At 36.7% G+C, this 10,811-nt stretch overlaps 1 protein-coding gene across 4 annotated transcripts in view; it reads right to left on the bottom strand.

Annotated features, from left to right (window-relative positions):
- The window catches only part of Pola1 (DNA polymerase alpha 1, catalytic subunit), a 336,580-nt gene that overhangs the window by 188,182 nt on the left and 137,587 nt on the right, over positions 1–10,811 (bottom strand). For all 4 annotated transcript variants that reach the window (XM_017795508.2, XM_017795509.2, XM_008822724.3 and 1 more), the window contains 2 exons: positions 6,741–6,872; positions 1,598–1,772 (listed from right to left, as the gene is read on the bottom strand). In XM_017795508.2, the coding sequence (XP_017650997.1) occupies positions 1,598–1,772; positions 6,741–6,872 (307 nt within the window). The remainder of the gene's footprint in view (positions 1–1,597; positions 1,773–6,740; positions 6,873–10,811) is intronic.

The following is a 10,811-nucleotide window of genomic DNA, read 5'->3' as shown; positions in this document are numbered from 1 at the left end:
GGGGGGGGTGGGGGGGGCGGGTAGGGCTGAGCTCAGAAACACACTCAACAGGGGTAGGACGGAATATATGTGACTTGGTAATGAGCTGTGAAAAACCCAATGTCATTTCACAAAGACATATTGAGTACTAACTGTGCATAAATCCGGTGGACTGAAGGAAGACAGACATATTTACCCTGAAACCTGAAAGTAAGGTGACAGGTGGCTACACTAACATGTTCTGAGACTCCATCTGCCCCAGGCCCTGTGCTGGGATATATCATACATCTTATTTATGCTTTAGAGCAATTATATTCTATTGCCCACAAAATCAGCACACATAACAAGGTTCAGAGGCTTGTGAATACCAAAACCAGTATTTAAACACAGGGCTCTATGATGCCAAAACCCTGTGGCACTTCAATCAGACAGTTTAGTTAGAGGTGAAGCCTTTTCAAACAAGCAGAATGAATCATGATGCATTATTTAGAGGACATGAAATCTAGAGAATGAAGCTAGAAATACAGGTTGGAGGTAGAAAGCTAGTCTGGAATTGTCAGAGCTGAAGTCTATAAACTGTCAGTGGCATCAATAGTCTTGAGAGTGAGGTGCCAGCAAAAGGCTTTATTAAGCAATATTCTAAATAAACATTCACCTATGCTTATGATAGAATAGATCAGAGACCTTAAAAGCAACATAACAATGTCCTGGTGGTCCAGAAGTGGTATCAGGCTGTTTAAGAAACATATTTCTAAGCAAAAATAGCAGTAATAATGACATAGCAAAGGGACGAAACTACCAAAAAAAAAAAAAAATCAAAGGGACAATGAGGTCTCAAGGTTAGCTGGCATCTCTTGGGATAATGATAAATCAGAAATCAGTCAATTCCTAGAGAATAACAGTCAGTTCAATTTTAGCAGACTCTAAAGTAAAATTAAAATTTTATGTTAAAAAAGTTGTTCTCACTTTATAAGAAAATGCCTTTTAGAGAGATAAGTCAATATTATGGGAGGAGTTGGAAGGGAGGGAGTGGGCATGGATTTGATCAAAACACCTTATATGCATGTATGAAATTCTTAATAAATTATTTATTTTAAAAAATAAAGAATGTTTCGATACTCCCCAAGGCACTGCTTTGTTCAATGAGTAAGTAAATACATACAATATGTATGTTAAAAAAAAAACATGTTATGCTTTCAGTCACTATTTACTGGCTTATCTCTGTGGATATTTCTGCCTTCCCTTAAATTTTAGAACAGAAAAAAAAGATAAATCAATATGCAAAATCTCATCAATCTCTTTATTATTGGTCAGTCATTAATTAAACCTTTAACAAGGTAAGTTCAGTGGTTATACTGGTGCCTAAAATCTCTTCTTCAGCACTTACTCAGTGAATGTCACCTACAGAGCAGGCATGGCCATAGAAGATAGCAAGTATGTGGAACTTAAATTCTAAGGAGAACTAGGAACCACATAACCTCCAAAAGAATTGCCTAACTACAAACAAAGAAGCACCAGACATAATCATGCATCCACAAGTAGGGATCCGAACAGTTGCAGGAATACTATGTGTACCACTACTACCTTGTGAGGGTCTATGTGTGTTTGGGACACTTACCTAACCACATTGCAATGAGCACAGCATCAATTCCATCTATTGGCTCACAGATCCGAGCCACAACTGGGTGAATCTGCTGGGCCAGGTAGTACTGGGTATCAATGGTTAAATTGTCCTGTTTCAGCAGCTGCTCAGGTGCATAGGCCCTCTGAGTTGCAGTGAGGTTTGACCCATCCTAAAAGAAACCAAAGTACAGAGAAAGTTGTGAGCAAGTCAATCATATACACACTGACTTGATCAAATAAAGGAATGATAGCTTAAATCTTATGTCTTCAAGTTCAAACACAAAGCAATCTTCTTGCTCTGTTGTTTAAAATCTCATATGTATCTTAGAGTAAGAAGATCAAGAACTTCTTGGTCTCAATTGTATCCACTACCTGAAAATGCAAATTCAGTGTGTTGTGTTGTCAGAATATGAAGCTAATAAGATAATACTAGCTAGGTTATATAATTTCACCTGCCATATCATAAATACATTGAAAAGACTGTTGAGAATAAGTCTAGTGAGAAAGGCTTTTAAATGAAAAATAATAAAAGAACAGATATATATTCTGTTAATGTGATCCCTTCTAGCCACAATTCTAGCCATAGAACCATGTTAGCACTCACCTCCACCCCAAATGAGCAAGGTAAAAAGCTAAGGGAACAAAACTCAAGGGTAGAAACTTACATGCAAGACTTAAGAAGTAGAAGTAGCACTAATGCAGAATCCTGGTGGGATCGTTCATTTGCATTGTCAACTAGATTAGGTTGGTTGAAAGATGCCTAGGTTATTAGTGATGCATCCCTCTGGGCACGTGGGTAAAGATCTGTCCAGAGAGGATTAACAGAGGTTGGGAAAAGTGGGCCCTGAAAGTGAGTGGCACCATCCCTTGTGCTGAGATCCAGGAATAAATTTTTCAAAAAAAAGGAAAAAGCCAGCAGAGCATGTGGCTGTCCAGCTTTGTTTGTCCTTTCTCTGCTTCTTGGATTATGGAAATGGAAGTAGCTTTAAACTCCTGCTACCACACGAGCCAGGGGCGAGCTGGTCTCACCACCATATATGCCTTCCCCTCCACAGTAAACTTACATCCTTTCAAATTATGTGTCAAAAGAAATCTTTTCTCCTTTAAGTTGCTTCTTTCAGATATTTTTTTCTCCTTTAAGTTGCTTCTTTCAGATATTTTTTTCACAGTGACAAGAAAAGTAACTAATATACCTGATGAGTGGTATGCTCAAAAACCAAGTATCTGACCACTGGAATGGGAATTATTCTGCTCCTTCTCAAGCAAATGAAGGTAGGCTAGGGACTCTTTTCAAGGGCTATGTCTCTTATACTATAAAATTAAAAGTTGTGAAATTCTATATAATTAGCCCGCATACAGCTCTGTGGTGATGTCATTGTCATCTGTGCATCAAAAAGTCATCATTCTACTGGACCAACATCCAATGACTCACTCCACTCTTCCTCTTGTCTAAAACAACAGAATTTAATATTCAGACTAGTAAATTATAACTATTCACAGGGCTCAGCTGCTCTGCAGAGCTGATTATAATGTGAATCCTCTTCTTCCACTCCTGCTACAATCAGTCCCTTCTCAACTCAGCATCCAGCTCAAAGCAGAGTCAACATTCCACACCACTGTCTTTACCACAGATTCGAGGCAGGACCTTCTCTCTCAGGCTACGCTCTTGATAAAAACAAATTGTGCTCATCTTTCAATTAGGTTCTACCTGGTATAAGGAAATTCTTAGAAAGAAGGAAACCCTCAGATGAAAAATATATTTATTATTTCCTTCATGCTTCACAAACACAGTAAAAAGAATTAGGCAGAATTAATCAAGCTTAATCACTGCCCTGTAAGAAGTTTGAATTGTAAGGTGAAAAGAAGGCAATAGTTGCTGACAGAGAGACTGAAAAGCATCCCTGGGCAGTGCTTCATGTTATACTATACACAAACTGCCTCTTAGCAATGCAAATCTGATCAACCTACAAAATTATACCTTTTTGTTGAGTTTAGTCCCAAGAGTTGGGTTTATAGGCATATGGCACCACATCAGCAAATTTAATCATTTTTAATGGTGAATTAAAATAAAATTCTTAGAAGTGAAGCATTTTTAAAGCATTAAAGGACTGGAGAGAAGTTATAAAGTGCTTGCCAAGCATGCACGTGGCCCTAACTTCTATCCCAAGTACTGAGAAACAAACAAAACCAGGTGCTTAAGCTACTTTTAATGCAGCACTAGAAATTCTTGTATATAAAGATATACATCAGTTCTGAGCATACTTTCAGGGTAAACCATTCTGACTTCAACTAGCTACACAAAAGACTAGTTTTAATCTAAAAGTGACCAAACTTAGTTCCTGCCATACTTTAAAAAAAAAAATCTAAGCTAAAACATGGAAAATTTCAAAACTGTCTAGATAATGGGTTTCACAGTGCCAAAGTTGTATCACTCAAAGATCTAATTCCCAAACTGAACAAGATGTCACAGTATACACAAGAACATGCGATAAGAACCTTTTAAGAACAGATGAGGAAGCAATGTTGATCCATGTAGCAATTCACGAACTTCAGGGACAATCAGGTCCTCAAAACTATATAGTCATTATTAGTGGGAAAGTAATGAGAGAAAATATAAATGGTAACAAGCCCCTTAAAATAATTATGTCAAAGGCATCCTTACCAAAATTATCACTAATAAAAACTAAATAACTACAGGTTTAAAATTAATAGACTAAATAAAACCTGAGTTAAGTAAGATCCAGGCAAATGATGCACATGGGTTTAACAGGAGTACAAACTACAGTATAGATTACCCTCTGAACTCATGTGAGATGAGAATTTGAGTATGTTATTATGTTATCGATAGGATATTGTATTCTAAATGTAAATATTAAATGAAACTGAACCTATTTAGGATAGGAAATTCTTAGAGAACAATTTGCCTTAGGGTAGCACACAGTCCTCTTAAAAATGAGAAACCACACATTTTCAAAAGTTTATTCTAAAAATACAGTTGCATTATGAAACTTTAAAAAGATGGCAGCTATGGCTAGCAGACATGATGAAATGAGGGCATGTCACACTGATGAGAACAAAGGAAAATTAAAAGTCCTATGCCTGTTCTTGGGATATGGGAAGGAAAATAAGCTAATAAAAAATGAGTTATATTTAAAAAAATAAGGCCCAGTACCAGTGGATGGGAAAATGCTAAAAATCACATCAAACTGGGTTTATTATACTAGCATCAGTATTTCACGCATTTATATATCAATCAAGACAAAAAAGAAATTAAAAGAGCAGATATTTTGATATCAACGAATATGAGCTTGATTTTAAATACACAAATCAAGCTATTTTATAAGTCACCAAATGCCTCTATTCCAGGTTTAGCCAAAATATAACTGTAGCTTGATTTCATTAAATGCTATTTCCCTGAGCACATATTATTTTTGCAAAAGTTGTAAGCTACCATCTGCTCCTGTCATTAATAATCTAAGAGCTTTTCCATGTATGTGAAGATGTAAGTGGAAAAAAAAACTAGCCTATTTACCAAAATCTTTATTTGCATAATTTGAAAATTGTTTTTTTGAGATGAGACTTGTCAGAAGCAATATGCAAAGCACATTAAGGACTTGAGCAAGCCAGACATTTATGGAAATATTTTCCTGCAGGAATTGGCTTTCTCTAACAGTTCTTAATCAAGGGTAACCCTAGGAGGGAGACAGAGTCAAGTGCTGATTCCTGTCCATGTACTTATCATTGTTATGTGCATCACTGACAGTATGTAGCAGATATATTAACATACCAACTTTCTATTTTCCTAAGGATCTATGCTTTTAAAACATACTGGTTGTGGTTTAACAAAAATCAATTGCATAGCAGTGAATTTTAAGGTTTGTCTAAAAATTTCACTGGAATAATGCAAAATGACTCAATGTAAAAGAATCTTATTGAGAAGAATTAAGCCTTGGGGTAAGTAGATCATACCATGGTAATTTTAAAGAATTCAGAGACTTATGGCTGACGTTCTTTTACAGGGAAAAAAAGGAGTGTTCCTTTGTTCCAACTGGAGTCAAATGCTTTCAAAGAAAAAAAAAATAATCATGCTCTCTTGCCCTGTCCTACCTCTCTTCTCATCCCATTAGTGACATGCTACTCTCAAAAGAAACAGGTTAGTGCTTTAAAACTGTGTTGAGAAGACCTAGCGATGCCTCATGAAATAGAAGGAAAATGAGTAGGTCCTCTATATCATGGGAAGGCAAGGGAGACAGCTAATAGGATCATTTCTTTTCCTCATAAAGCACACCTTTGGGATCTTTCAACTTTGTGCATGTATTCACACATTTCATAGTTTTCAAGTAATTATTTTGACATAAACAAGGAGAGCAATGCATTTATTCTGTTAGTCCTGACTCAACAGAAATTATTACAAATGGGAGCGTAAAGAGCTACTACCACTGCTGGACAAACCACAAACTGTACACAGATTTTCTTTCTTTAGTATTCTTCTAGTGTTGGGGATCAAAGTTAGGGTTTCATACATGCTAAGCAAGTGCTCGACCACTGAGCTACACTGCCATTCCATGACACATTTCCACTTGAGGTGCAGTTGAAATAGCCACTGTTAAAAGACTGTTTTGCCAAAATAATTTCAATGATCCAAAAAGACTACTTTTTAATGTTTTATGAAACATGCCATAATTCTGATTTTTTTAAGTCTTAAAAACTACCTAGACTAAACCACCTCTTTACAATGCCAATAACGTAGAAGACTACTAATAAGTAAAGATACCCTGGCAATATGAATTTTATTAGTGATTCATATGTGAGTGTACAAGAGGTATATGTGCGTACATGTTCATGTATGCACATGCTCATGCATATACATGTGTGCACGTGCATGTGGAAGACAGGTATCTTGCTTAATTACTCTCCACCTGAACCTGGAGCTCAGCTATTTGGGGCAATATGGCTTTCCAGTAAACTCCAAAGACCTCCCTGACTCCATTCCTCAGCACTGAAGTCACAAATGCATGCTGCCCTGCCTGCCTCTTTATGTGGGTGCTGGGGATCCCAACTCAGATCTTCATGCTTGCATAGCAAGCATTTTACCCACTTTCCCAGTCCATTTCTTGGGTCTTATAAAATGGTTTTACCTGACAGATAACATAGGACACTGTATCTCCAGCTTTCACCTTCCTGCCTCCTTGAGAATTTATCCACAGGGCAACATGTACATGGGGTTGGCTTTTCTTATCAGGGTAGTCCTGGGGATCCTTTGTCAATGCCTAAAAGAGAAAAAGAGAAAACCAAAAAAGCACAAAATCTTGAAATTCTCCCAACACATATATTGTATCAAGCACATCTTTGTTAGAATCATACGCACATAACATAAAACGTAAGATTTATGTAGAAAACATGGTCACACTATCTTTACACAGTCTATTCTCAAGGTTCATCTCCATCACTTAATAACTGGCATAACTAAAAAGAAATATAAGTTGATAGGCTATGCTATATAATACTTGAATATTTAAAGTAAACAAGACTCAATGTTCTATTGCAGACTTAGAATTTCTCTTACTGTTTGCAGTTCTCTAACCTGAATTAACTGATTAGTTAGGACTGAAGAATAACAGCTACTCTGGCTTAATGATCTATTGCTCAAAGGCTTCTCAAACTAAATAAATCCCCAAAGCAGCACACAACACTGAATTTACTCTCGATATCAACATAAGCTCAACAGAGGTACAATGAACTTGTAAAAAAAAAAAAGTGAGCCCCACAAGAACAGGGACATCAGTTAGGAGGTCATAACATCAAAACTATTTTCATACAATACTATCTGTATTGATTATGCTGATGCCTTATAAGTATGAATCTGAAAGCAGTACCAAATTACACTAATAGTCTTAATTGTTTTCCACCACATACTTTTATATAAGGGTATCCTTGATTAAGCAGTAAAAATTAGTAACTTTGGGTAAGGGAAGTAAGACAGGGCCTCACTCTATAGCCTAGGCTGACTTGGAACACACCATGCAGTACACACTGACTGCAAATTTGTGGCAATCCTTCTGTCTCTTAAACTCCTGAGTACTGGAGTTACAGGTGTGAGCCACTGTGTCTAGCAAAATCAGTAATTTTTAAAGCTTTCAACCATTGACAACAAGTCCATTGTTTTGTATGATAAAACACAAAGAATAGACAAAGTACTTCTGAAGAATTAAGGCTGCTCTAAGAAAGGACTTGCACAACTATGAGTTATAAGCTAAACTAACTGCTCTTACACAGAATGCAAATTCTACTCGAAAGAATGGTGGGCAAACTATAGTTATTCTGACATGTGTACCTGGCAGTTTCTCAAAAACAAAACACAACAAACAACTCCCCTCAAACAACTAAATAAGCCTGCTACTTTAAGAAAAATCTGACAGTATTTTGTATTGTCAATGACAAAATTCAAGCTTTCAAATACAATTAAAAATTTCCAAAACATGTTTCTACTTCTATGAGCTTAACAACTTCTCAATACTTAAGGACATTTCTGATAAAGTAGGAGTATTTTAAGATGTTATTTTTGGCAGTATACTTGAAATTCATCACTTTTGCAAAATCTGCCTAACTCAGGGAGCCAACACTGAACATATGACCAATCCATAATGTCATACATGGATAAAGTATCCGCTCAAAGTTCAATATAGGAGAATGAATAAGATTAAAAATACATGGTATACATGCATGAAGATGGCAAAATGTAGCACATTTTTAAACAATAGATATACACTAATAAAAATAAGCAAAAAACTAAAACAGATCAACAGACTTTAATATAAGAAAGTAAACAGTTCATTGGTATGGTTTTAAGCTCCTTAATAGCCTTTAAAAAGTTGAACATGGTAGCACACACCTTTAATCACAGCACTTAGGAGGCAGAGGCAGGCACATCTCTGTGAAACCAAGGCCAACCTAGTCTACATTGTGAGTTTCAGGCCAGCCTGAGCTACAGAGAAACCCTGTCTCAAAAAGAAAGAATGAAAGCAAAAAGGAAAGTGGGGACAGAGAGAAAGAAAAAAAAAGAGAACACAGAAAGGGAAGGAAGGAAGGAAGGAAGGAAGGAAGGAAGGAAGGAAGGAAGGAAGGAAGGAAGGAAGGAAGGAAGGAAGGAAGGTCCTTTAAAAAATAAAGTCTGTAGAATTTCAATGTAGAATCAAAGAATGTATAAATCATATGGAAAAAAATACTACTCCTTTTTCTAACTATCTGTATAAAATTGAACTTTATTCCTATACATCAGTCAAAACCACACATCACAACAGAATGAACACAAAAACAGAATCTGGGTGTGGTGGCATACGCCTTTAGTCCTAGCACTTGGGAGGCAGAGGCAGGCGGATCTCTCTGAGTTGGAGACCTGAGGCCAGCCTGGTCTACATAGTGAGCTCCAGGCCAGCTGGGGCTACGGGACACCTTGTCTCAAACAGACCAAAAAAATTAAAAAAAAAAGACCCCAGAAAACAAGAAGACAAGCACTGAATTATACTTCAGGACTTTAATAGGAAAGTCCAGATGTCTTCTACCAAGCTAGACAATAAAGAAATTTACAAAATTAGGAAACGATGGGATTCTTCTAGCTAATTTGTCTTTGTGTTTAAACACACAATCTTTTTTAAAACCCTATATCCTGAATTTATTTGGAAATGTCTGTGTCTGGGTGGGTATGTGCCCACAGAAGCTGTCAGATCCCTTGGAGCTGAAGTCAGAGGTGGTTGTTAGACACCCAACACAGGTGCTGGGAACTGAACCTGGGTCCTCTGGAAGAGTAGTACACAGCTGAGCCATGCCTCCAGCCACACATACAGTTATTTTTCTGGAAAAATATGTGATCACATGATAGATTTATTGCTAAAATGATGCTTTTTTTTTCAATTTTAACCAACTGTAAATACAAGTAAAAACCATAGAAACAAAAGTTCATGGATTGTTTAACTTTAAGTGTAAAAAGGAGTCCTGAGAACAAGATATCTGAGAATGGATGTAGTTGAATAAAATAGGCCCTCAGGTATGGCTGCATGTGCTCAAGATAGGTACTTTTTCTAAGTAGTACACTCAGTCTAGGACAGTGCCTAGGAAACTGTTCTAGCACATGAATCCAACCTAGATTATAATTTGGATGGGTAATTTTGTACGTACCTCTTAATCTAAGACATCTCTAAGAAAATCATAACCATCAATAATTGACTATTCATAGATGGTTAAAAAATTCTGAGTTTCCTGGGCCATACTTTCTAAGTATTTAGATTGAGGCTACTCAAGGATTTTATGAGCTAGATTGAGAATGCTTCATTTAAATAATGTTTTGGGGCTAGCAAGATGGTTCAGATGGTAAAGGCACTTGTTGCTAAGCCTGATGACCTGAGTTGGACCCCCAGGATCCCCAGAGGGGAAGGAGAGTCAGTTGACTCCTCCAAGTTGTTCTCTGGCTTCCATATGCCCACCGTAGCATATGCACCCCAACACAGGTACATATGCAATACATGCTCAAACCTCCCTCCCAGCACACATAATGTAATAATTTTTTTTAAATGCTTTCTGGCAGTTTAAGCCAAAGGTAGCCAGAGCTTTAAAAAAAATTCAGTTTCGAAGTATGCTGTGATACCTTACAAAAGATTGCAGTACTTCAGAAAAATCAGAGATGTAATTTTTTCAGTTGTTTTGACAAGGGCTAGAATCTCTATAAAGGTGAATCTCACCACTTTATGTAGACCTCCATCCTAATGTTAACTTGCCATTTTTAAGGTCTACCAACATGATCTACAAAAAAGCAAAAACAAAAAAACCATACTCTTTTGATACCATCTATAAAAGTAATGTAGTCTCTTCTACTCCCCTTTAATTTGAAAGCAATAAAATCTAAAAACTGAATTACCTACAAATTTTCAAACATGAGCATTCAGGTTAAAGAAAGATGCATTATCTCTGATACATGAATAGCTTTCTGTAAATAGACACAGAGATACAGTTATGATATATTCATCAGAATTTAATGTACTTGCATCAACACTGCAAAAATTCTTCTTTTTTCCTGAGACAAGGTCTCATTACGTAGGCCAGGTTGGCTTGGAACTCAGAGATCCAGATTCACTTGCCTCTGCCTTTCAAGTGCTGGGATTAAAGATGTGTACCACCAAGCCCAGCAGAATTTTTTTTTCCCAGCAGAAATTCTT

The sequence above is a fragment of the Nannospalax galili genome, unplaced genomic scaffold (genome assembly GCF_000622305.1).
Source record: "Nannospalax galili isolate Female #2095 unplaced genomic scaffold, S.galili_v1.0 scaffold7, whole genome shotgun sequence".
Lineage (NCBI taxonomy): Eukaryota > Metazoa > Chordata > Mammalia > Rodentia > Spalacidae > Nannospalax > Nannospalax galili.
Note: the sequence above shows the minus strand (reverse complement) of the source record. Positions and strands in the feature narration are given on the sequence as shown.